Genomic DNA, 26,854 nt, shown 5'->3' on the forward strand with positions numbered 1-26,854 from the left:
AGCTAGATTTCATCTAAATCCGGGACACAAAGGCCAGAGCGTTTTTAGGGCTTCTGCTTGTTTTCTGAGCGCCATTCCCATGCCCAGTGCCGCTGTGCCTGTTTCATTGCGTCTTTGCTGGAATAGATATTATCACGTTTATCTTTGTTCATTTATAGGGAGAAATGACTTCTTGGTGTTGTTTCACTTGACATTTCTTTGACTGTTGGGAAGTTGGACATTTTCCAAATGTTTCCTAGTCATTCTTCTGTGAATTGTCTCAATAAGCATATTACTTTATAGTTATATTTGATTCCCTGGGGCGAGAGAAAAATCACGGAGCTTCTACAAGTGCATAAATTCAGGATTAAATCAGAGAGCATCTGTCAGCATCGCAAAGGGGGCCCACAGGCCTCTTCTCGTCCTTTCGGACAGATGGCCACAAGCTTCAGGAGTGGTTGCGGTCCTTCCACAAGCTTGTGGCTGTCAGGCTCCACACATCTGCAGTGATCAGCCACCGTCCTGCCCTAGTTCTCTTTCCAGCTTCCTTGTGGCTTCCTCTCCGGTGCACATTCTCTCCTTCTTCTGCTGGGGACAGAACTCTGCTGAAAACTCGGGCTCTTGGTGACCTTACTCCTCTGCTGCCTTCTGGAGCCTTCCTCTCTTAGTGCACACCCCCTTCTTCCCATACCGCCAACCTCTGTACAGAGGGTTCCTTGAAATCCGCAAAACCTCTCTGAGCTGAGTCCCTGTCATCACTTTCTTTCACTACAGTGTCTCCCTGTGGGTATTAAATGTCCACCATAATTAGGGCTAAGGTCACTGTCCCCTTAGACCTTGGCAATCGGAGGGGGCTGGACATGCTTCAGATGACTCTCCTGTGCTGTTTTTATCTCCACATCCTCGGCACATCCATTTTCTGGTGTGGGCTATAAAGTCAGCTAAGTGAGTTTTGCTCTACCCCCTACAAGCCCTGGGGACCTTGAGCAAATTGTCAACTCTCTCTTAGCCTCACTTTTCCTCATCTATAAAGTGGGTATAATATATCTAACCCACAGTGTTCTTTTGAGGATTAAATGAGTCAATACAGATGACATGCTTACCACTGTGCCTGGCGTGTGACGAGCACACAGGATGGGCAGGCTGCTAGTGTGGATATTGCTATCATTGCTGCTATATCACCTGGCATGTGACGAGCACACAGGATGGGCAGGCTGCTAGTGTGGATGTCACTATCATTGCTGCTGTGTCACCTGGCGTGTGACGAGCACACAGGATGGGCAGGCTGCTAGTGTGGATGTCACTATCATTGCTGCTGTGTCACCTGGCGTGTGACGAGCACACAGGATGGGCAGGCTGCTAGTGTGGATGTCACTATCATTGCTGCTGTGTCATGTTCAGGTTGCGTTTAGTCTTCTTTTCTTGCTTGCCTGTTGTTGCTCAGTTGCTAAGTCGTGTCTGACTCCTTTGCACTCCATCTGTTCATGGGACTTCCCAGGTGAGAATACTGGAGTGGGTGCCATTTCCCTCTCCATCTCCATTGCCTACTGTGTGTGAATGATGGTACTGAATGCCTCCTAGACACAGAATGTTCCCCCCCAGTATTTTTTTAAAGACTACGTTGGGACTTCTCTGGCAGTCCAGGGATGAAGATTCCTGCAGGCAGAGCAAGTTTGATCCCTGGTCAGGGAATTAAGATCCCATATGCCATGTTGTGAGGCCAAAAAAAAAAAAAAAAGAGCTACCTTTTTCAGGGGGTGCAGTGCTGATAGTGAACCAGGCCCATTGTAGGTTAGGGGGACTGTCTACTGGAGGAAATAAACGCTCACGGACAAGCTCTCACTGAAGGCACCTCACTGTGCTTTGGATATGAGTGCAGACACACATGCTCACGCACACAACAGGAGCTACACAAATGCCACGTGCTGAGCATTCTTTTCTTCTTGGTCGTAACAGGGTCGTACCATCTGTTGATAGTCAGAACATAGTCTTCATTTTCTTTTTTCCAATTACAAACTGGGCTTTGTATAAATCCTAGTTAAGTTAAAGAATCCATCTATCAAATCCAGTTTCTTACGAATGACATAAAGAGTGACGTGGTGAGAGTCACTCATGTTCCTGGGCTCACGTCAGGGATTTCATCAAAAGCATCTGTTACCTCTTTCCGCAAGAAGGGAGGGAGGGCATTGTTAAAACTGGAAGACAACACATCTGATCTATTCATATTTCAGAAAATAGGGTCTTAAATCTTATTAGTAAGGAAACTAAGCTGTGTAGAGATGAAAGATTGCATTCCACAGGGCAGAGAGTAATCTTGGGAGCTCAGGTAACCTGCAGACCTATTTGCTAACGTTTGGAGGATGGTTTGTAAAGGCAGCAGGCAGAATAGGGGGTGGCAGTTAATTTTACACAAGGCTCTGCTGGCACCGTGACACTGCCGTGAACTGTGGCTCAAAGTCCGTCAGCTGCCGGGGGATGGAGGGTATCCTGTCTCTTCCTACCTGTGTGTCTGAGCTTTCTTTCCTTAGTGAGTGCTAACTAGGCAGACTTGGCATTCTCAGGGCTCATCACAGCAGCTCCACGAGCCAGCATGAGGAAAAATAGGTCCCTCTGAAAAAAGGGAAAAGCCAGGAGGGCACCTGGGGCCTGTGACGTGTTGCTGCCGTAAGAGTGATGGCACCAGCATCATTCTTGTGGGTATTTACGTTCATCTGTTTCTGCCACATTTCAGACTCTGATAAGCGTGTACAAATGGGCAGTCTGAGTCTTGCACACCTGCCCCAGTCCAACCAACTCACTTGGATTCAGAGACTGTCGTGCTCAGAAAACGCGCTGTTCATACCCGGGCTGGAGGATGCCACGGGAGGCCTGCTGCGCAGGTCACTGGACAACTTCACCATGGACACCAGCAAGGGGACAGGGGCACAAGGACTCAGAGGCAGGTGGGTTTGACACGTCTGCTCTCTGGGCCTGAACTGCCATGTACTTGGTGCTCTGGAGCAATCCCTATGTGAAGACCTTGTTTAAAGGAGGTCAGATATCTCAGGGAAGTATGCATTCATTGGGTAATTATCCATTAATTCCATAGAGATTTCCCAAAGTCTGTCTGTGGGCCAAATCAATGCTAAACACTCTAAGGCAGATATCCCGTGTTCCCCTGCTATGTTGCTCTATCTTTTGGTGGAGAAAGAGCCAGGTGATGATATGAAATTGATGAAGACAAAATAAACAAGTTGTAATAGCCTTTTCGGGTTTGTCATGAACCAGGTACTGTTCTAAACACTGTACCCATCAAAGACTTCAGCCTTCACAACCCTACAAAGTAGTTTCTCCCATTTTGAGACTTGAACACACACAACTGGCCCTGGAATCTGCGCTCCGAACTGCTACACTGCTGCTTTCTTTATTGATCAATCACTTGCGATGTAATTTGCAAGGCAAAATAATGAGCTTATCAACATAACTCTATATTATAACACAATGATCCATAAATTTTAAAATGGCCTATAAGTTGGATTGCACTAACATGGTAAGTTCTATAAATAGCACAGATTCACAGGCAGCATGTGATGTTATAGGAGCAATGAAGATGTTATAGGAGCTGTTCTTTGGAATGAGTTATACATCTGTTTCAGCAAGAGGAAATGGTGGTTGATTTGGATTGTGATGCATATATTATATCTTAAAGCAATTCATAGAAAATTATGGCTCCCAATCTGTTGATGCAAGTATGCTTCACCATATACTGCAAACCCAATCAATAATGATGAAGCAAAACTATTACTGTGTAACAAGCAACTCCAAAGCACAGTGGCTTAAAATAACAAGCATTTTGTTATTCTATTTCACACTTTTCTGGGTTACAAATTTAGGGCAGGGCTTGGCTGGCTGCTTCTTCTCCTTTTGATGGTACTCATCTGGACTGGTCTGAAGCCTCCAAGACTGTGTTATTTACGTGTCCAGCCCGCTGGTGGGGAGGACCGGGATGGTGAGCTCAGCTCACTTGATAGATTAAAAGCTCAGAGAAGCCATGACTGACTCGAGGCCATCTTGAGAATGTTTTAACTGCAAAACACCCTTCCAGCGACCTAAGAGGTGTACATGCCCATGAGGGGACTGGCAGCGTTGCATGGCAGCCAGCCTTCTCAACCGAAAGCTGAATCAGAGTCCTCAGCAATCTCCTCTACTTTTAGTTTATGAAAGCCAGATTTTCACAACTCTAATGACTCACATCAGTCAGTCAGTTCAGTCACTCAGTCATGTCCAATTCTTTGTGACCCTGTGGACTGCAGCACACCAGGTCTCCCTGTCCATCACCAACTCCAGGAGTTTACCCAAACTCATGTCCATTGAGTTGGTAACACCATTCAACCATTTCATCCTCTGTCGTCCCCTTCTCCTCCTGCCCTCAATCTTTCCCAGCATCAGAGTCTTTTCAGATGAGTCAGCTCTTCTCATCAGGTGACCAAAGTATTGGAGTTTCAGCTTCAACATCAGTCCTTCCAATGAATACCCAGGACTGATTTCCTTTAGGATGGACTGGTTGGATCTCCTTGCAGTCCAAGGGACTCTCAAGAGTCTTCTCCAACACCACAGTTCAAAAGCATCAATTCTTCGATGCTCAGCTTTCTTTATAGTCCAACTCTCATTCACATCCATACATGACCACTGGAAAAACCATAGCCTTAACTAGACAGACCTTTGTTGACCAAGTAATGTCTCTGCTTTTTAATATGCTGTCTAGGTTGGTCATAACTTTCCTTCCAAGGAGTAAACGTCTTTTAATTTCATGGCTGCAGTTACCATTTGCAATGATTTTGGAGCCCCCTAAAATAAAGTCTGACACTGTTTCCCCATCTATTTCCCATGAAGTGATGGGACTGGATGCCATGATCTTTGTTTTCTGAATGTTGAGCTTTAAGCCAACTTTTTCACTCTCCTCTTTCACTTTCATCAAGAGGCTCTTTAGTTTTTCTTCACTTTCTGCCATAAAGATGGTGTCATCTGCATATCTGAGGTTATTGATACTTCTCCTGGCAATCTTGATTCCAGCTTGTGCTTCTTTCAGCCCAGTGTTTCTCATGATATACTCTGCATATAAGTTAAATAAGCAGGGTGACAATATACAGCCTTGACGTACTCCTTTTCCTATTTGGAACCACTCTGTTGTTCCATGTCGAGTTCTAACTGTTGCTTCCTGACCTGCATACAGGTTTCTCAAGAGGCAGGTCAGGTGGTCTTGTATTCCCATCTCTTTCATCAGAGGTTACTGATAACTTTCCATGAAAAGGGAATAACCAGATCAACCTTTGACGGCATCTATGGGTCTGCTGGAGAAGGCAATGGCACCCCACTCCAGTACTCTTGCCTGGAAAATCCCATGGACAGAGGAGCCTGGTAGGCTGAAGTCCATGAGTCGTGAAGAGTCAGACACAACTGAGTGACTTCACTTTCGTTTTCACTTTCGTGCATTGGAGAAGGAAATGGCAACCCACTCCAGTATTCTTGCCTGGAGAATCCCAGGGACGGCGGAACCTGGTGGGCTGCCATCTATGGGGTCGCACAGAGTCGGACACGACTGAAGCGACTCAACAGCAGCAGCAGCATGGATCTGCTGACCGATAGAGCATGGGACCACCACACATACTCTGAATGGTGGGAAGTTGCCTCCCAGGGGCCTCTTGTCTAAACTTGTTGTCTTTCCCCACAGCCCCTGCCTTGGCCGAGAGCAGCTGGAGCGCCTGTGTTTGATTCAGAAGCCAACAACTTGTGACCCTCTCTCCGGGCAGCCTGCTCAGAGCACGCGCACAGGTATAGGCCAGCCGCTGGCCGAGCAGGGGTAAAGGAAACCGTACATGTTATGCTTGCTTTCAGCCTTTGGCCGTCACTTCATTTTGCTTCTCCAATAATGTTCACAGTCTTTTTGCTTTTCCATGAATCTCAAAACTACTTATGGTTGAGAAGAGCCCTTGTTCACTTGTGGCTTGCGCTGGGCACATTGATCCGAAATGTGTGAGCCCAGGCCAAGATTCTGAGCACTCTGGTCCAGTGTGAGGAATACCTGCCATGGAGAGGCGTGGCTAGAAAAATGCTGCATCCATTTTTGTTACATGCAGTCCCAGAATATCACCTCCCACTACTTACCAGAAAGGGGATTCCCTGGTGGCTCAGACGGTAAAGAATTTGCCCACAGTGCGGGGGACCTGGGTTCAATCCCTGGAAAATTCCCTGGAGAAGGAAATGGCAACCCACTCCAGTATTCTTGGCTGGAAAAGTCCATGGACAGAGGAGTCTGGTGGGCTACAATCCATGGGGTTGCAAAGAGTCAAACATGACTGAGCAACTAACACTCTCCCTTTCTCTTACCAGAAAACACATACAGGGCAGGCAGCCTCCCCGTTTGTCATATATTCTCTAGGGAGGTCCCCAGTGGGACATAAAGATTCCTGAGTTAGAGAAGATATTTATGTTGGATGAGCATTAAGCCTGGGGGCTGGATCTGGAATACCACCAGGTGGCTCTTTACATGACCTGTGTGCCAGTCCCATTATGGTGCCCTGTGGGCGGAAGGGATGTGGAAATCCTTGAGGGCTGGATTACCGTTTGGGGATTTTTCCATGCGGTCTGTGGTCAGCACTGGAATGTCCCTTAAGGCTCTGTCTCGAGTCCCCTGCAAGACCCAAGCTGGGGGAAAGCTTGCAGGGTGCCTCCGCTGGACTTTGAGGCCACTTCACCCCTGGTGGTGAGGGGCCAGCAAGAGGAAGGCTTTGCTGTCTCATCTCTGTGCTTCAACTTTAGTTTTAGCTTTCATTGTCAGCAAGGCTGTACAGGCTCAGTGGCTCAGCCGTTTCCGACTCTGTGTGACCCCATGGACTACAGTCCTCCAGGCTCTACTGCTGATGGGATTCTCCAGACAAAAGTACTGGAGTGGGTCACCATGTTCTCCTGCAGGGGATCTTCTCGGCCCAGGGATCAAACCTATGTCTCCTGTATCGGCAGGCAGATTCTTTACCACTGTACTCCCTGGGAAGCCCTGTCAGCAAAGTCATCTCTGCTCACATTCTGTCCCATCCTAAGACCAGTGCAGACGAAGAACAGCTGCAGTAAGTCGTGGAGAACAGCACATGGCCCGCCCCGCCTTGCTGCTGCTTTTGAGGGGCCACCGCTGACCCAGTGGCTCATCTGTGTGTGCTCAGTGACCCACGCCCAGCATTAGGCGTGCGCACGTGCGTATGTGTGTGAAATGCTGTTCACACCCTTTACATCACATCTCAGATCATTTTGGGAAAAAGCACAGTGTGGGGCTTTGTTTCCATATCCAGGATCACGAAATAACAGGAGAAGGAGCTTCATAGCTGAACCAGATGGAGAAATTGTGCACGTGACTCTGAGCCGGGACCCACACCGTGGTTTTGGTAAGAGGCCCCCCGGTAGAGGAGTCCCCGTCTCTCTCTCTCTGGGCAGAAAGGAGGTGTGTACCACCTTCCCTTTAGACTTCCCTACTTCCTTTTCCTGCCTGTCCCCTTCCAATTTGCCTTTTTTCAGTGATCACTTCTTTTTCTTCCCTTTAAATATCCCTAATGAGTAATGGGACTTTGGGGACCAAAGTTTTTTTTTAGATCCTGTAAGATTTTGGAGTGCGTATCTTGAAAATCTAAGAACAAGGTAGAAGAACAATTTTTCACCTAACACCATTTCTTAGTATATTGAAATTCTTAGTGATGAAGGATAGACAATATTTTTCACCTCTTACAATTTATCACATTTGAAGACACCTAAGATACGTTATTATAACCTTACAAGAAACAAGGCACTGAGAGAAGTTGCTTGATTAAAAATCACCTTTTTCTCATCTCTGATTATATACTGGAGCAAAATCCATGTACACTGATGGGCTTTAGCTGTGCTTCTGAAAGGGAGACCATCTGCCTTTCTCCATGTGTCGTGGCAGAGTAGAAAGAGCTGTTCGAAGATCCGAGGGCCTAGGTACAAATATCAGCTGCATAACCTCAAGTGAATAACATAACCTCTCTGAGCTGCAAAATCATTATCATCTTCTTTAATGTAATTGGACTATAGGTTTTGTGATTAATGAGGGGGAAGATGTAGGCAAAGTCGGTCCTGGCATCTTCATATCTTCTATTATCCCTGGGGGACCAGCTGAAAAAGCCAAAAAGATCAAACCAGGTATGTCTTTTTAAGTTGCCAGAGATGCTGCTTTAAGGAATTGCTCTTTTTCATTTTCTTGATGGGATGATTGAGATGTCTTATTCTTCCAGGAGGGCAGATACTAGCCCTGAATCACATCAGTCTGGAGGGCTTCACATTCGATATGGCTGTTAGGATGATTCAGAATTCTCCTGACACCATAGAATTAATCATTTCTCAGTCAAAAGGTATGTCTTCACCTCCTTTCAGAAGCTGGAGAGTCTTCTTTATTCTCAGGAGTGCATCTTTACCTTCTGGGGCTGGGAGTTTAAGTCACGGAGGTCTTGTTTGTTACTTTCCCCGTGGTAACGGCTTTGGCACAAATCAATAAACTCTGCGATTTCAGGGCCAGCGCAGGCTCTACCGTTGCTTGTCCTGCTGAGTGGGGGAAGCCCACCTCAGGTCTTTATCAGACGCAGCCGTTGCGGGTTTTGCTGCCACTCTTCTTGCACGACAGGGAGGATCTGCTTCGTGTCACCCAAGTCCTTATTGAAGGTGGCTGCTGCGGGGTTTCTGCATAGTTGGGGGCATAGGTGTGGCAATCAGAGGGAAGGAGCTGGAGGTCGGGGGCTACTCACATAACAAGCATTCTGTTCTTACTTCGTCAAGGCTCAGCATGTTACAGACCAATCAAGAGAGTACAGCTTTATTTTTCTTTTTTGAAGATGTTTTTATTCATCCTTTAGATAACTGTACGACAATTATCTACTATCAAAAAACAATATTGCTACGTTCATCTGGGGCAGATTTAGTGGGGGCTCGGTGGAAGTAATGGGGCGATATTAACATCTCTTTCCCTCCCAGTTACCTAGGCCCTCCACTGCTTTTTGGTTGGATGATCCAGCAGTTTGCCAGCAGACTGCCTGCAAAGCAAGGCTCACACTCCAGGAGCTTTGTATAATTCCCTCTCATGCACAGCAATGCTTCAAGCCACACCAGCCAGCAATTCTGGGTCCTAAATGTCGTTGCCCCCTTTGCCTCGCCCACTGGAAAATCTCTCTCATTCTTGCGTGTGTGCACACCATCACCAGATGGCTTTCCCGGATGCCGCAGCTCCCCCTGGTCCAGAAGCTACGGGGAGTGGAAGAGGGGGGCAAAGCTGGGGCCTCAGGCATGTGCCTTTCATCCTGTGTTAAGGGCTGACCCAGGCACCTGCCCAGCCCTTCCAAAATGCCAGCTGCAACTCACTGCTTTAGTGGCTTTTGTACATTGCCACTGTCCTTCCCACATTATTTTAGCTGTCCTTGGCCTCCCTCTACACGTTCCGCAGGAAGGACAGAGAGGAGAAAGCAAACCATCCTTTTCTTAAATCGAGAAACATAATGCAGTCGAGCTGGAGTCATTTGTGTCGAGGGTGCCTGCTAGGATTGGGGGGGTGACCAAAAGTGGTGCCCCCAAATCGGTGAGGCTCAAAATCACAGTCTCATATTAGAATTTTAGGTGATAGAGGACCCACAGTGCCTCTGAATTACATGTACTCTCATCCTGGGAACCTGTCACCTGTTAGTAACTCTGCCTGGTCACAGCTGGAGTTCCTCGACACAGCTGCTACCTTTGTTGGAGGAAGATGTTTTCACAGAGACTCCCGCTGGTCACTGTGGGCAGAGGCCTGATCACCAGGAGTTTCTATCTGGTCGGGTGCTATTGGGGGAGGGGCTCTAGATTGGAGGTCAAGAACAAGACAGATATCATTCCCTCAGAAGCAGTCAACACCATCTACAATAAATGAGTTTTAATTACCCGTAGAAGGTCTCCTAGCTTGTATTTCCATTAGGCAGGACATACGTTGCACAGCTTGACATTTTAATGCAATCATAAGTCCTGTCCTCATCTCTTGTCAAGGGTAAAGGAGAAAATGAACAGATGCTTCCAACATTGCCAGAGGACAAGGGCAGCAGAGTCTGAGTAAAATGGCCAGAAATAAGGCATTACTGAATGGTGGCTCCACCACTCTCTACTGAACACCTTTAGGATTGAACAACTTCTAATCTAATTCATTAAATTAAGTTCATTCATCGGATTTGGGCACTTTCTTGGGTGGTAATGAGTCTGTATCAAAAGTCTTAAACTTACTTCTGTGTCTATATATCCAGATTTAAAGAAAATCTAACTGTGTTCCTTCCTCCTATACACTGGGATCTAGTTGAATCACTGATACTAACATATGAATAGTAAACACGTGGATCCAGGCTCTTAGTACCAAGTGCTAAGCTGTAATCTCTCTCCCTCTCTCTCTCCATATACAAACATCTTTCTCGGAATATAATCTCTAAGCCAACCCTGTGAAGTAGTTGATATTATTTCTATTTTAGATATAAGGAAATTGAGGTCCAGAAATGTGAGTTACCTTGCCCAGGGTTTTACCTATTGGCTCTTCTTCAGGTTCTTTCCTCTGCTTTATGTCAGCTCAAGGGTAAGACATGGGGTAAAAGGGAATCAGTGGCCCAGTCTTCACCCGAAAGGAGTCCACCATCGGTTAGTACAAAGCTGCTCCCAGTGACTGGGCACTTTGGTCTTTGGATCATAGGGTGATCACAGGTGCGATAGGCAGGGACCCTATCCAACCCTAAAGCTGAAAGAGGCCAGCTTTAAGAGCGCTGCCGCATGCTGGTTATGGGGTCTTGGGCAAGATTTAATGCTTTTCACTTTGCTTTCTTATGTTTGAGCTGGGGTCACACCTTCCTGGCAGGCATGTAAAACAGATGGAAAGATACATATGTACATGCGTGTTTGGTGCTCAATGCATGACAAGAGCTTAGTAAGGGGGAACTGCCATTATAACTGTCTTTTGCTCCTGCGTTTTCATAATTGGGTCACACGAGCTCTATTTAAGCTTCTAGAGCACATCCAGAATCCTCCCTTCCTCTACTCTAAATGCATCATCTTTCATGAGGTGCTAAACTCACACGGCTCCCAGCTGGTATGAAAGACCTCTCCATCATTGGAGGAACACATGGTGTCCCATGTAGAAATGCCACTGAGACGCCAGCCTTTTCCCAGGCTGCTAGTTTCCTCTTGGCTTGTTTTTCTAGGTGTTTGTGGCAATACCTCAAGCGAGGAGAAGACTAGCGCAGCCAATTCAGGGGTATTCTCTACAGACAGCCTGAGCAATGGGCCCCGGGGAAGTTTTTCATCACACACACAAGACCGAGAGAGAAATATCGAAGAACTGGAAGTGGCTCAGACTCAGAGCGTAATGCCCAGGTTGAGGCCTCAGCTGTCTGCTCTGCCATTCAAGGTAATCATCCTCTTGCTTCACTCTAGAACCCGGAGTAAAGAGAACAGGCTGTGGAGCCTAACAGCCTCGGCTCAAAAGTTCTTTGTTCTCTATTTGCCATGTCAGGCGGATAGCCAACACACCAAGGAGGAAGAGACAAGGGCTGGCTCTGGGGTGTGGAGAGCTGTCCGCTTTAGTTCCCAGGCCGCCCCCCTCCAGCTGTGTCTCACTGATGGAAAGGTGTCCTTGCCCCACACATCCCTTTCCCTTTTGCTCTGGGCCCCATGGAGCGGGGTCAGGTGCATGTCTTCCGGCTCACTCCGCCTCAAAGCCCTGTGTCTAGAATGAAACTCTGTTCTTTCTCTCACACACAGCGCCCCCTGTTGTGTGGGTTTTCCGCATCAAGCGATTCTGACACTAATGGGCTGGAATTAGCACCAGGCCCCACAGGTGAAGGACTAGCTCCTCGAAACAGCTCCACTTCAGACCACAATCAAGTCATTGGTCCCCAGGTTACCCACACTCCTGTCTGACTTGGCTGCAAACTGGAGTTCTCTGTAACCACCTTCCTGGGTTTGTTAATTTCCTAGAACAACTCGCAGAACCCAGGAAAACAGTTTCATTCAGAAACGGTTCAGTTTCAAATGGAAATCAGCCATTGCTGATTTATTGTAAAGGATGTTTTTAATGGAAGCGGGCACATGAAGAGATGCACAGGGTGGAGTCTGGAAGGGTCCTGAGAGCGCGATCTTCTGTCCCTCCGGAGTGCGGGTGTGCCATACTTCCTGCGTAGATGGGTTTATCACCACAGCAACTATGAATCCCATACTTTTAAAATGTTTGTGGAGGCTTCAGCACACAGACATGATGGATCATTAGCTCAACTTCCAGCTCCTCTTGCCTCCCCAGAGGACAGGGAGTTGGGTGGAGTGGAAAGTTCCAAGCTTCTCATCATGGTTTGATTTTCTGGTCACAAGTCCCCATCCTGAAACTGTACAGGAAGCCAGAGTCCGCTCTTTAGAACCAGACATTCTCCTCACCCAGAAAATTCCAAGGGATTTGAGAGCTCTGTGTCAGGAACTAAAGTCAAAAACCAAATATTAGCACCAGAGATTTTTCTTAGCTCACTTCAGCCTGTTTATCTTCTATGTGCTAACTGTATTTTCTGACAAGGCAGACCAAGAAGAAGCTAAGTCAAGGAGGCAGATAGGACAGAAGGCTGGGAGTATGTGGCCCCATCTTCTTGGCACAGCTCATTGAAAGATCCTTCCCCATTAGAAGTAGTTCAATACGGGCAAATGTGTCTTCTCACTGCCGTCTCCTCAACTTCTACAGTACCTGGCATACAGTGGGTACTCAATTAACGTTGCATGGTTAGAAGGATGGCTCAACGTCTGCGTGTCACAGCACTGAGCAGAATGCCTGGGATGAGGTAGATAGTTTTCTCTTCTGTCCTTCCCACATGTATTCACTCACTGTAGAGTAGAGACCCTTGCAGCTGCCGTCGCTCGAGATGGCTGAAGATCCTCCTGAGGTTTTCTTCTGCTGGGGAGGCTGCTATGTGTCTGGGATCCAGCATGCCCTCACTTGAATGGTGTCATGTGTGTAGGAAGCGTCTGAATGGCTTCAGTTCTCATAACAATATTTGCATCTCAAGTAGAAACAGAAGGGAATCTATTGAGTCCTTGTTAGGTGTTGGGCATCATTCATACTCATTGTTAGAAGGAGATTGTGCATTCCAGTTCTGTGGATTGGGAAACAAGGCTGGAGAGACCAGGAGACAAGTCCAAGTTTCACACAAGGAATCCTCTGTTGGCCCAACCCTGAAACTTACAGGTTTTTTTAGCGTGTAACTTTTTTCCTCTCTCTCTTGAGAGCGAGGCAGGGATACGAGATGCCATCCGCTCAGGCAGGGCCCTTGCCTTCACACCTTCTCTTTTCCTGTTCGTTTGTGGCAGGGTGCTGGTGCTTCCTGTCCTCCATCACCTTCAGAAACCATGGCCAGCGAAATTTACTTCGTGGAGCTGGTTAAAGAAGACGGGACACTTGGATTCAGTGTGACTGTAAGAATTTCTAAGAGAGTTTGAAAAGTAAATAGTTGAAAGACGTTCATCTGGAGCCTTGGTGGGCATATGCCAATCTCTAATAACCCAGTACCCATTGGGTACAAGCAGCACACCAGAAGTGATGAACCAAGAAAATCTGTGGGAGCCTCAGTGGGGAATAGGAGTTGAAGGTGAAACTGGGGGACTAATGACACACTTGGGATGAGCAGACACTCCAAGGAGCATGGTTGGAATTAAGGTTGCCCTGGACAATAAGGAAGGGTGGCAGGGTGGGGACTCAGGGACACAAGCCAAAGATGAGTGGGGTTGTCTCCATACATCCGCAGCAGGGACACAGTGGGGCTTCGTGCTCCCATGTCCAAGGCCAGGACAAAGTCAGGTTGGCAAGACTTCTATTCAGGATGGACACTGCATTTGATTCCTGAGCTCCATCTGGCAGACCCTGGAGGAGTGAGGATAAAAATTGTACATAAATGGTATAGCCCCACTGAATCTTTATATGTATGTACATACATGCATGGAAAAACTAGAAGAAAAAGGGTTAGATCTTTGTCTAGTGACGGTACGGACCTTAGTGATCTATTGTTAAGTTAAAAGCTTAGTAATTTGCGGAGCACTGTGTAGTTGAATTCTGCCTTTGCGTACGGAGATCGACACACAAGCACATGGGACAGGCCAGGCACCAGGCTTCTGGATCATAGCTGTATCCACCTTTGCTGGCCTCTGCTTATGGAGACACAAAGTGGTACATTGATATGATTCATTTCTGAGCATCTGCCGTGGGCCAGTGCTGGGCTGGGTACAGCACAACTCTCTCATCCAGCTCATATTGTTATACTTCTTATGAGCATCTAACCTTCCTGCTCAGTGGATAAGATAGCCTAAACGAACAAGTGAATATGTAAGATGGTGTCACATGGATAGGAGGTGATAGGTAAAGTTGCACGGCATATGGGGGCTCTCTGAGTCAGGGAGGTTGGGGAAGCCCCTTTAGGAGGGGAGCAAATGGCTGGTGAGTTTTTTTATTGTATTTTCCAGGGAGGAATTAACACAAGCGTGTTCTGTGGAGGTATCTACGTGAAATCCATCGTTCCTGGAGGGCCAGCTGCCAAGGAAGGGCGGATCCTGCAGGGTGAGGGATGGGGTCTGCGTTCTGCGGAGTGAGGAGCCCTGGCCTGGGGGTTGCAGCCTGCAAGCTTTGCCCAACTCTCACTCTGTTCCCTGTACAGATGATTGTCTCTCTAGCTCTCAGCCTCTTCACTGGAAAAGATGATTTAGCCTGGCCCACCTACCTGACACGTAACATGGGGCTCAAATACTTGGGAAACACAGGTGATTTAAAAATACAAGATTTTTAAATAAGCTTGTGGCCGCTTGGCTTTCATGGGAGTAGTGCTCCAGCAAGCCTCCTATCTGCCCTTCCTCAAGCCCACTGCTCTGAAGGAAGGGGGAAGAGTTTTCACTGCTCTCCAAAATGGCCAGAATGGAGCTAAAAAATGCACTGAGATCTTACCTACATACATTTCCCCTAGAATTCCAGTGTCCCTGGCATCAACCGGGTCTCCCTGACCTTTTTTTGGAATAAAAACTATCCTAGAGAGAGGAATGTTCCCTGTAGGAGACTTGCAAAAACTTTCAGAAATAGTCTCACAGGAGTTGAGAAAAAGCACAAGGCTGTGCTTGTTAGTTGGCTTAACTACTCTGTGCCAATGACAGAAGTTTCTAGACCACTGCGTGTGGAGGTGTTCACAAGGGGCCAGTACTCAGGCCCAGTCGGGGCTCCTCCCAGCTTAGCTCCCTGTTCCTCCTTGAGGCTGCATGGAGAGGTGCTGGGCAAAGTCTCCCCAAAGAGTCCTTCCTGCAGCTTGAGGAGCTCGGGGACATGACATCTTCCCCCTCCCAGGTGACCGGCTCTTGCAGGTGGATGGAGTGAGTCTGTGTGGCCTCACCCACAAGCAGGCTGTGCAGTGCCTCAAGGGCTCTGGACAGGTGAGTGCAACATTGCTGGTTACTGGGGAGCTTCCCATCCCTCCAGAGATTTCCTGGCAACATCTGAAGCTGCAGTTGCCTCTGCGTGTGAGACGGGTAGGCAGGAAACAAATGAGACTTTCTTTCTGTTTGCTTTTTTTCCCTTTCACATCTACCTTTTAGCAGCACTTTTCCCTGGAGGTGTCAAAGTCAGGAGGAAGCAGGCAGATGTTCCCAGGCAGGGAAGCTCACCTCCCATAGAGAGCCCTGAAAATCTTCCTGTCACTTGCCTAGAGTCTGGAATCAGACAGTTGGGCTGAGCTGATGAAGTGAAGGGACTTCTCCTGCCTGGCTCCGGCCGTCCTCTTACACCCTCAGCGCCAGCCGTAGCTGGCCAATGCCTCCATCTGCTCTCAGGGCCTCTCGGCACTGGCCTTGGCACGCACTGACACCCCACCACGGCCCAAGTTCGTGACAGTCCCATCACCTTGTGCAATTATAGGACACACTGCCCTGGGGGTCCTTTAATGACAATGACGTAGAACTCAGGATGCCCAGAGCATTAACTTTAAGTTCTCTTTCTGTGCGGTATGCAGGCAGCATCTGGATGTTATTGTTCTCTGTCCCATCCTCCACCAGGGAGTGGGAGCCTCTGCTTGCCACAGGGTCCTAAGCCAGAGAGCTGGGGGTCTCCCTCTTGGCAACTGAGCAATTGGCAGAAATGCAGAGAACCCCTGGGACCCTCTGGCAAATAGAGGCAAGGAAGGGCCTCCTTTTGCTTCCTTGCCCAAAGCATTCTTCTGGTTTGTGGTGAGATTTACTTGTCTTGGTGGCCATGGTTGACATATCTTGGAAACAGTCATCATTTATTAGTATTCTCTATTCTTTGGAACTTTGCTAGTGGGCGTGCTTAGGGAATGTATCTGGCCAGCCTACTAGTGGTGATGACAGTAGCGACTGTCACTCTGGGGTCACAGGCTTGGTGCTGAGCGACGGTTGCTGCAGGAGGATGTTGGCAGGGTCGGATTCCCTGAATGGAAGCTTAGAATCAGAAGCTTCCAGGTGACGGGATCGTGCCCTGGCTAGTGGGAGCATACGGTGCAGGGGAGGAGGGTGGGAAACTGAACCAGAAACCAAGGGGGAGGCCGGATCGACAGGAGCCCAGGATACTGTCCTGAGGGGTTGAATTTTAGGTGATGGAAAACACTGGAGGCTTTTAATCAAGAGTGTTGCAGGTTCAACTCATGTCTTATTTTAATCCACCAGTAACCTCGAGGGGATGGACTGAAGGAAGAGGAGGTAGGGTCCAGGACGTCAAGGGAGAGGGTGCTTGCCCCAGTTCTGCTGGCCATTGGCAACAGGAGGGAGAATGGAGAAGGGAATGTTGTGGGGGATGTTTCTGGTGGAGAACATGCAAGCCTTGGAAGCCAGATGTGTATTTGGAAGGTGGAAGGAAGAGAGTTGGGCTGCTGCAAATGTGGCCCCTGGAGGTTAGCTGAGGGACAGGTCTGGGTTCTGAGAGAGCAAAGGCAGCAATAGGAGTGTTTTAGGCAGAATGAGGAGGGGGCAAGGGAGGGTGAGTGAGACGAAGATGATTTGGCCTCGAACATACTGAAACGGAAGTACGTGCATTACTTCCAGGATCATTTGTCCAATAGACAGTTGGAGATGTGGCTCTGGACCCCAACAAAGAGGCTAGATTGGAGATTTTGATTTGAGATTCAAATGAGGCAGCTACTGGAAGTATCAAAAAAAATTATGAAGCATTTGCAGTGTGGAGGGAGAACCTCCTGGTTTCCATATGAGGTGTAAATTGAGTTCATCCACCCACACTTCTAGGTTGCAAGACTGGTCTTAGAGAGAAGAGGCCCCAGGGTTGCACAGCAGTGTCCTTCTGCTAATGACAGGATGGGAGAGGAGTGCACGGCTGTTTCCTTGGCAACAGTCTCGCCTGGAAGGCCCGCAAGCAGTGTCTCGGCGACAGATGGTGAGAGGAGAGAGAATTGAGCGTTACTATTGTCATGTCATCCTATGCTGCTTTTGAATTGTCATCTCCAAAGGGAACGCAGGAAGGCTTCATCTGGGTTCTCAAAAGATAATGAGCAGTGGTGGTTATAATGGGGCCGACCTTCTGATGTGATGGAAGGCAATCTAATGAAGTATTTCTGGGGAAAAAATGCATTGTCCAAAATATGATGACCAGGTATAATTCTGCCCCAAAGCCTTCTGGGGTTTTCTGATCAGCTGCTGGAATGCTTGTGTATAAGTATTTGGGGTTGAAATTGAAATGAAAGGGTCATGCCTTTTCTGACCAAATGTCCATATTTCAGCCAAGATTTTTTTGGCAAAATCTGAGGAATGCTGAGGTGGGTGAGGAGAGGAAGGTGCTCAGAAACCTAGCCTAGTTATTAGCATTTAAAAAAGCAAATGCTAATACAGGGACACTGTAGCGCATCTTCTGATGGGTTGCCTTTCTGACTTCCCTATGGTTTTGTTTCCTGCTGGTACTCTTGCCTGGAAAATCCCATGGATGAAGGAGCCTGGTGGGCTGCAGTCCATGGGGTCGCTAAGAGTCGGACACGACTGAGCGACTTCACTTCACTTTTCACTTTCACGCACTGGAGAAGGACATGGCAACCCACTCCAGTGTTCTTGCCTGGAGAATCCCAGGGATGGGGGAGCCTGGTGGGCTGCCGTCTGTGGGGTCGCACAGAGTCGGACACGACTGAAGCGACTCAGCAGCAGCAGCAGCAGCAGGAAGACACTTATTCCCTTAAAATATGATTTGGAGCTTAACCGCTCTTCAACCCCTTTATGGAGATTTTTCTGAAGGCATAAGTCAGGTCACATACACGTGGTGGAGGGGGAAGGCGTGTGCGTGAAATAAGCCCATCTGCTCTTTCATCGTTCCTCAGCTCACTGCACGGAGGACCTTTGAGAAACTGACTGCAGAGTGAGCTACGGTGGTCAGATGCTGCTGCTGAAACTGGTCACGTGACATCCCCGAACCTAATTGCTTCAGACACTTTCATTCTTGCCCCAAATCCAAGTTTATAAATTAGTGCTCTGCCCCTCTATTGGGATGGTCCAGGCAGACTAGGGGAGGCCTAGAGACCTCTTTGGCTGCCAGACTATAAAAGTTCCTGAGTCTGTGTCCACCTTGGGTGCCCAGAAGCAGTTGTTTTGTCTATGGTCAGTTCATAGGGCCAAACAAAATGGCAGCAAAAACATTTTCATAGAGTTGGCCATAATTATTGTCATGATCTAGTTATTCCAAAAGTTTTTTCAAGTACACTAAAAGATGACTGGGTTTCTAAAAGGGTAACAGGAATATATGAGATAGAAGTTTTATTAAATGATATGGGTCTATTGTAGATGGCTATCCAAAATCACTGCAGATGGTGATTGCAGCCATGAAATTAAAAGATGCTTAGTCCTTGGAAGACCAACCTAGATAGCATATTCAAAAGTAGAGACATTACTTTGCCAACAAAGCTCCATCTAGTCAAGGCTATGGTTTTTCCAGTGGTCATGTATGGATGTGAGAGTTGGACTGTGAAGAAAACTGAGCACCGAAGAATTGATGCTTTCGAACTGTGGTGTTGGAGAAGACTCTTGAGAGTCCCTTGGACTGCAAAGAGATCTAACCAGTCCATTCTAAAGGAGATCAGTCCTGGGTGTTCTTTGGAAGGACTGATGCTAAAGCTGAAACTTTGGCCACCTCATGTGAAGAGTTGACTCATTGGACAAGACTCTGATGCTGGGAGGGATTGGGGGCAGGAGGAGAAGGGGACGACAGAGGATGAGATGGCTGGATGGCATCACGGACTCGATGGACGTGAGTCTGAGTGAACTCCGGGAGTTGGTGATGGACAGGGAGGCCTGGTGTGCTGCGATTCATGGGGTCACAAAGGGTCAGACACGACTGAGTGACTGAACTGAACTGAACTGATACATTGTATCTTTACATCTAACTTTGTTGGCTATCTCTAATTACTCTGTCCAATATGGTAGCCACTTGCCCATGTGGCTATTGAACACTTGAGGTGTAGCCAATCCAAACTGATAAAATACATACTCAAGTTTTAAAGATTTAGTTCATAAGAAGAATGTAAAATACCTCATTAATAATTTTGTTCACATTGATTGCATGTTGAAAAGGTAATATTTTAGACATGTTGGGTTAAACTTTGAAATTACCTACGTAGCTTGCATACGCAGCTCACATCTTTCTATTGGATGGCATTGACCTATAAAATGTATAACAGACGCTGTATAAAAGTGAACAGAGTGAAATCTTTTAACATAAAACAGAAATAATTCATCTATCTGACAATTTGCATTTTGAGGCTGGCAAATTTCATCTGTAGTTTACTGAAGGATGGATCTCATTCACATCCCATGATACAGGCCCCAAGTTTGAAGTCAAGCTAGAAAAGAATGCCAGTGGCTTGGGATTCAGCTTTGTGCAGATGGAGAACGAGCACTGCAGCCACCTCAAGAATGGCCTCGTGATGGTTAAGCGGCTTTTCCCTGGGCAGCCGGCGGAGGAGAATGGGGCCATCGCAGTAGGTGACATTATCCTGGCCGTGAATGGAAGGTCCACGGAAGGCCTGGACTTCCAGGTGGGAGGACGTGAGGGGTGCAGTCCTGTTTGTGGACTAAGGTTTGTGGGCTGAGGACGTTCCTTCCAGGGCCACCCTCCCTCAGGGAGGAATACTCTGGGCTCCTGGAGATCACACCTGGAGTCTGAGCTTGAATCACATAAAGAGAGAAACTGGCAGAACATCCTCATATGAAAATTTTCATCTCCATTCTGAAGTATCTGACCTTGAGGAAGCCTTGTTTCGAGTTAGGTTTGTAATGAAACTCAAGATAAAACTCTGACTTCTGTGCTAAAGGTCTCCTAATACTCACTCCCAGAGGTGGGCATGAATCAATGGGCCACTGTAGGTCCTTTTCTCCTCTTGTTCCCATTTCTCTATTAAATTTACAGCGTTGACATGTAGAGTTGTGTAGGTTGTTGTGTTTATGATAAAAAACATAATAAGAAAGTAAAAAGTGAACACTAAAGGAGAAGAGGGCAGCAGAGGATGAGCTAGTCAGATGGCATCAATGGGCGTGAATCCAAGTGAACTCCAGGACATAGTGAAGGACAGAGAAGCCTGACGTGCTGCAGTCCATGAGGTCACAAACAGCTGGACACGACATAGTGACTGAACAGCAACGATGTTTATGGCATAACATCTCAGTGAAATATTGTACGTATCAGTCAAGGTCCTGGCAGAAATTGGACCATTTGAGAAAGCTTGATAAAGGTGTGGAGGTTGCTGGGAAACTCAAGGGAGAGTGTAGAGCCCTGGGGCTGAGAGCGGTGGGTGCAGTTATCTAGCCTCTCCCCCAAGTCCAGAGGGAGTGGGTGGAAGCAGCTACGAAGTGCAGAAACTGAGTGAGCTGGTGAAGTAGACTCGCTGACATGAGCTATGAAATTAGCTGAGGGATATCACGATTCCGTGATAACCACATGGGCAGGAAAGCCCACCTGGACGTCCCCCTCTTCCTCAGGTCTGACTCCTGCTCACCCACTCGGCCGAACCCAGCAGAAAGCTTCTCTGTAGCCCACGATGCAGGTCCACCTCCAGGGGACAGAGCAAGGTGCATGAAGGAGGGATGGGGAAGGATGGAGAATCCTCGGAACAAGATTAGAGGGGGGGTGTCTCCATCCATCCTGCACCCTTCATCTGATCAAGAACTGTCCTCTGAGAACTGCTGCTGGGCCAGCAACTGTATGAGGGACTGGAGACACACAGGCGGACAGTTTGTAGGGTCTCAGAACTCATGGGGCTGGTGGGATAGACAAGAACAACACTCACTGCAGGAAGTACGTGAGAGAGAAAAGCCCCGCTCCACTGCTTGCACAAGGGGGCTGAGAAGGAGCCCCTCCTGTGGCTGTCCATTGTAGCTGGGGGCACTGACCTCCTGTGGCTGTCCACTGTAGCTGGGCTGACCTTCTGTGGCTGTCCACTGTAGCTGGGGGCGCTGACCTTCTGTGGCTGTCTATTGTAGCTGGCGGCGCTGACCTCCTGTGGCTGTCCACTGTAGCTGGGGGCACTGATCTCCTGTGGCTGTCCACTGTAGCTGGGGGCACTGACCTCCTGTGGCTGTCCATTGTAGCTGGGGGTGCTGACCTCCTGTGGCTGTCCATTGTAGCTGGGGGCGCTGACTTTCTGTGGCTGTCCACTGTAGCTGGGGGCACTGACCTTCTGTGGCTGTCCACTGTAGCTGGGGGCACTGACCTTCTGTGGCTGTCCACTGTAGCTGGGGGCACTGACCTTCTGTGGCTGTCCACTGTAGCTGGGGGCGCTGAGTAGGATCCAGATCAGTGGTTCCCAGGTAGGGGTGAAACTGCCCCTTGGAACATTTGGTGAAGCCCAGAGACGCTTGTGGTTGTTGCAGCTAATGGTATCTAATGGGTAGACCAGAGATGTTGCTCAACACCCTGCAATGCACAGGACAGCTCTGACAACAGTTATTCAGCCTAAAGTGCCAGCAGTGCTGAGACGTTGAGAAGTCCTGGTCTAGTTAGGTAATGAGAGCTCCTCAGGCAACCTCACACCTGGGGCTTAGAGGATGGCTTGGAGCAAGAGGTTCACTATGGTGGGAGCTACAGAGGTGGGGGCAGAGAGGAGAAAGTGGGAGAGAAGCAGCAGGTAAGACCAGGTTCTGGGTGCTGTGGGTGCTTATGCTGAGGGTGAGGTGAGCCAGAGAGGGGGTTCGGCAGAGGAACCTGATGATATCTGCATTTTGGAACGATAGCACATTAGCAATGTGGAGGAAGGGAGGGGGTGAGGGTGGAGGGGCCAGGGAGCAGAGAGGAGGCCACTGCAGTGTCACAGGTGAGAAGTTCCGAGGGCCTGAGCTGAGCCTGGGCAGAAGCTCGGGGCTGACGGTCAGGCTTTAGAGATTGGAGTGGTGGCGTTTATGTGACCGATAGCTCCTGATATGAGCAGGTTAGAGAAGCAATGAACACTGAAATGGGAAGAGTCATTTGCTAGAATCACTCTTTCTCTCTGAAGAAGAGGCATCAGTATTGGCAGATGCTGCTGTGCAAAGGCCCTGAGCAGACCTTGGTCATTTAAAGCTCAGTGTTGGCTCATCATTTTGTGGCCTTGGATCCATGCATTTGGGGAAGTCAGGCCCACAGCAGTGCTCTCCAAAGTTCTCTGCAGCCAAGACACAGAACGAGGTAGGGAAAGGAGGGGCCAGAGAGACGGTGGGGAACACAGAGGAGGACGCCCCCACAGCCAGGCCAACCCCACAACTAACCATAGATTTTGGTTTCTGTAGGAGGTGCTCCATTTACTTCGAGGCACTTCACAGGAAGTCACGCTCCTGCTTTGCCGACCCCCTCCAGGTGCGCTGCCTGAGATGGACCAGGGCTGGCAGGTAAGGGGTGCTGCCCTCTGCTCTCTCCACTTGCATCATGTTCAGGCACCCCTTTCTTGTCTGGTGGGTCCTGAGAAGCCTAACTTTTGCCTTCAATAGGGTTCAATGCCGTCTTATTTCACTGGGGCAGGAACATAGCTCACTAACCTCAACTAGTCTGTGAGAAGCTCATAAGGCCCTACCTCTCTCTTCCTCTCCCTCCTTCTGCCTCTCCCAATATTTGGGTCTCTCCATAGTTGGTTACATATTTAAACCTTGACTGTGAAACTTCTAGAGCTGGGTTCTCTGGCATCAGAGGCAGCCAGGCATCAGAGAGGGGAAACCAGGAACAAGGGGAGTGCATATAAAACCAGATAGAGGGAGGTAAGAATTTCCGTTCTGAAGAATGAAATGGAGGGGGAAATAGGAAGGATCTAATTCCACCCTCCTAAAACATGGATTAGGCATGTATAGTCTGGTGCAGAGAAGACAGGCATTGGAATCTGGAAAATTCAGATTGTTATGTTGATGCCTGTATTAGGTTCTTGGGAGAAATATAACAAATAGGATATGTGTGTGCATGTGTGTAGAGAGAGAGAGCAGGAGAGAGAGAGAGATTAAGAAACTGACTCGGGTAATCACGGGGCTTCAGTTCAGTTCAGTCTCTCAGTTGTATCCGACTCTTTGAGACCCCATGGACTGCAGCACACCAGGCTTCCCTGTCACGGGGCTTGACCAGTCTAAATTCCGTGGAAAAGGCTGGATGACTGGAAATCTACCAGAGAGTTGATGGCACAGTGTGAATCTTAGGGCAGTCTGGAGGCAGGACTCGTATTTTCTTGGGGGATCTCAGTCATTTTTCTCCTAAGGCCTTCAACTGACAGAATGAGGCTCTCTCACATTATAGAAGGTTATTTGCGTCACTCAAAGTCTACTGATTTATAGACAACTCTCTCATTTGAAAAATAGCTTTAGGGTCACATCTAGATTTGTATTTGAACGAATATCTGGGTACTCTTCTGGAGAAGGAAATGGCGACCCACTCCAGTACTCTTGCCTGGAAAATCCCATGGATGGAGGAGCCTGGTAGGCTACAGTCCATGGGGTCGCAAAGAGTCGGACACGACTGAGTGACTTCACTTTCACTTTCTATGGCCTAGCCAGGTTGACACTTAGCGTTACCCATCACATTGCCACCTGCTGAGCCTGCAGGACACAGAGTCTGTGCCAGAGCCTGGAGTGCCGGAGGTGGAGGGGGACAGCTCTTGGGAACCCCCTTGTGAGGGTGAGAGAAGCAGGGCTGGGCGGAAGGGGAAGTAAGTGAGCTTCAGCTGCAATAGGGGCTTCAGCTGAGCCCAGAGGGAACTCTGAAGCTGAGCTGGCCCCTCAGAGCTGTCCTTAACTGGAACAAAAGAGCCTGCACCTTTGCTATCTGCACTAAACAGCACTGGGGTATGAGCTGCCCAAGGGAGGGGCCTCACTGGCTGAGGCAGTTCCCTTAAGCTGAACACAATTCCTGGGAGGGGCTTGCTGTGAGCCACCAGCAACCAGCAGACCTCGCTCATGGAGGAGGGTCTGCATGGACACCTGTGTACCTGCTGTTTGCTGCAAGGACCTCGGACACTTGCCTAACTTCTCCAGGTCTCATGATTCCTCATCTGAGACGTGGATAAGCCATGCATACAATCAATCACTTATCACTGAGGGTGACAGTTGGTAGAGACAGCACAGGGACTTGGTGACCCACGTATTCTAGATGCTTGGACCCTAAGAGGTCATTTTATACCAACTTTGGTGAGGCAAGAGCTATAGGAAGGAAATCAGAGAGCTGCTAGTTTGGAAAAGAAGGTAGATGATAGCAATTGTGTTAAGCAAGTGAACAAGGTGGGAGAGGGTCAAATTTCACACACTCAAAGATCATCAGGCCGAGGGGCTGGTACCCTGTGTCTTTGTTCAGATATCTGGTAAATGCCGAGGAAACAGTTGTCCTGTCCTGGAGAAGAGCTTCTACCAGAGAACCCAGAAGTGTCCAATGGAGAGGGTTTGAGGCGAGGAATGGTGGGCATGCTTCTCTCCTCATGCCTGAGGGCCACATGGAAGAAGAATTTTCATTCATTCACTTGGCTCCAGAGGTCTGATTGAAGACCAAGGAAGGGACACTTTGGTTTAGAATTAGAATAGTTACAGGAAGGAGGCAGCTATGCAAACATCTGGAGTTGGTCATTTCAGGCAGAAGGAATAGCAAGTGCAAATGCTCTGAGATAGGAAAGACCTAGATTTTTGAAGGACACAAAGATAAGGATTGTGCTTGGACGGTAGTTAATGAAGGGAACTGTGGAAGGGGGGGAGTTGTGGAGGGGGTTGGGAGCCGCATCATGTAGGGCTTGTAGGTTTTGGTAATGTGCTGACTCCATCCTGGCTGCCACGGGAAGCCACTGGGCTGGGGAGGTGGGAGGATGAAGGGTGAAGCAGAAATATGGCCTCCTCTGGCCCGCACTTTGGAGAGGTCACTTAGGTTGCTGGGAGAGACGGAGTAGGGCAGGTAATCTGGCAGGGATTCAGGTAACATTGTGTCTTAGACTCAGGCTGTGGCCAGAGAGCTGTAAGAAGGAGTCAGATTGAGGATACTCTGGGAGGTAGAGCCCATGGGATGATTTTTAGACTAGACATTGGTGTGAAGACCGGGAGTGGAGTTGGCTCAAGTGACTGAATGAATGGTGGCGCCACTTACCAAGACAGGACGTGCTTGGAGGGAGCAGTTTAAGGCATGTGGAAAGAAGCAGTAGTTCTTAATAGCATGCAAACAAACGTTCTAGCGCATTCAGTGGAGATACCTGCTAGGGCTGGAAAACGTGAATCCAAAATTACCAGCAAATAGTGCCACTGAAAGCTGTAAATTTGATGAGATCATCTTGGGGAGGAATACCAAAAAAGTCAAGAAGAGGGCTGAGAAGTGAGCAATGCGACACCCCGACACTGAGGAGTCTGGTCCAAAGAAATGAGATAACGCATGAGACCGAGAAGGAGGCTTGGAGGTGATTCGGAGAAGGGTGGAGCTCAGGGCAAACTCAGTGTTTAAGTAGAGTGAACAAGTACAGGACATTCTCAGGAAGGAGGAGGGTCGCATTATGTTGAACATCGCTGGGAGTTAAGAGATGAAGACAGAGAATCATCTTTTGGCTTTAGAAAGACGTAGGTAACTAGAGATCCTAATTAGACATCTTTCAGTTGAGTGATGGAGACAGAAGCCTGGTTCGGGTGGGTGCAAGGAAGAAGAGGTGGACACAGAAATAGCGAGTCTAGGCACTCATTTGAAGAGCACAGAAAAGGGGTGAATTGGTACCAACTGTGGTACCAACTGGTACAAAAGCAACATTTAGATTTTGCTCAACGTGCACCATGGATCCAATAATCCGTAGTGTTTCTTTCAATAGACACCTGTGCTCGTAGAAGACAAAGAATTCCCCAGGGCAGCATGTGCTGACTTGGAGCAGAGCCCCAGCCTGGATCAGGGGGACAGCCGGAGGGACAGTGCCTCCCCAGACACAGGGGAGGGCCTGGGTCTCCAGCCAGAGTCTTTCCAACCAGCCACCCAAGAGGCACAACGGGACCAGGACACAGACAGACCCTGGGCCACTTCCTTGACTGATCCTCGGGATTCCTTCCCTCATCTATGCAGACTTCACCAAGAAATGGAGGCGTCAGCACTGGCTACCTCTTTGGAGAAGGATTTGAGGCAAAACTGTGATTCAGTTTGTGATATCGGGAGACTTGGAAGGTAAGGCTCAGTCCGTTTGCAGACATATTGTAAATTGTATGCATGTCATTGCTAGAAATTACAAGCAAACAATTAATAACGTGGCTCAGATGCTTGCTGGGCCAGGAGGGTTCTGGGCATTTGGAGGGGAGGATGAAAGAAGAGGAACATGAAATCTGGAGCTGAGGTCATCACAACTTGTGAGATTTTAGGAAAGCAAACCCCACCCCGTGG

At 48.4% G+C, this 26,854-nt stretch overlaps 1 protein-coding gene across 1 annotated transcript in view; it reads left to right on the forward strand.

Moving 5' to 3' along the window:
- The window catches only part of FRMPD2 (FERM and PDZ domain containing 2), a 62,190-nt gene extending 35,545 nt beyond the window's left edge, over nt 1-26,645 (forward strand). The window contains exons 15-27 of the mRNA XM_052640984.1: nt 2,711-2,921; nt 5,690-5,790; nt 7,302-7,394; nt 8,059-8,166; nt 8,259-8,375; nt 11,220-11,425; nt 13,363-13,467; nt 14,509-14,602; nt 15,374-15,459; nt 17,278-17,425; nt 19,849-20,063; nt 22,786-22,884; nt 26,298-26,645. Coding sequence (XP_052496944.1) covers nt 2,711-2,921; nt 5,690-5,790; nt 7,302-7,394; nt 8,059-8,166; nt 8,259-8,375; nt 11,220-11,425; nt 13,363-13,467; nt 14,509-14,602; nt 15,374-15,459; nt 17,278-17,425; nt 19,849-20,063; nt 22,786-22,884; nt 26,298-26,645 — 1,931 coding nt within the window. The remainder of the gene's footprint in view (nt 1-2,710; nt 2,922-5,689; nt 5,791-7,301; nt 7,395-8,058; nt 8,167-8,258; nt 8,376-11,219; nt 11,426-13,362; nt 13,468-14,508; nt 14,603-15,373; nt 15,460-17,277; nt 17,426-19,848; nt 20,064-22,785; nt 22,885-26,297) is intronic.
- Nucleotides 26,646-26,854: the final 209 nt, after the last annotated feature.

This window comes from Budorcas taxicolor, chromosome 5 (assembly GCF_023091745.1).
Source record: "Budorcas taxicolor isolate Tak-1 chromosome 5, Takin1.1, whole genome shotgun sequence".
In the NCBI taxonomy this organism is placed as follows: domain Eukaryota; kingdom Metazoa; phylum Chordata; class Mammalia; order Artiodactyla; family Bovidae; genus Budorcas; species Budorcas taxicolor.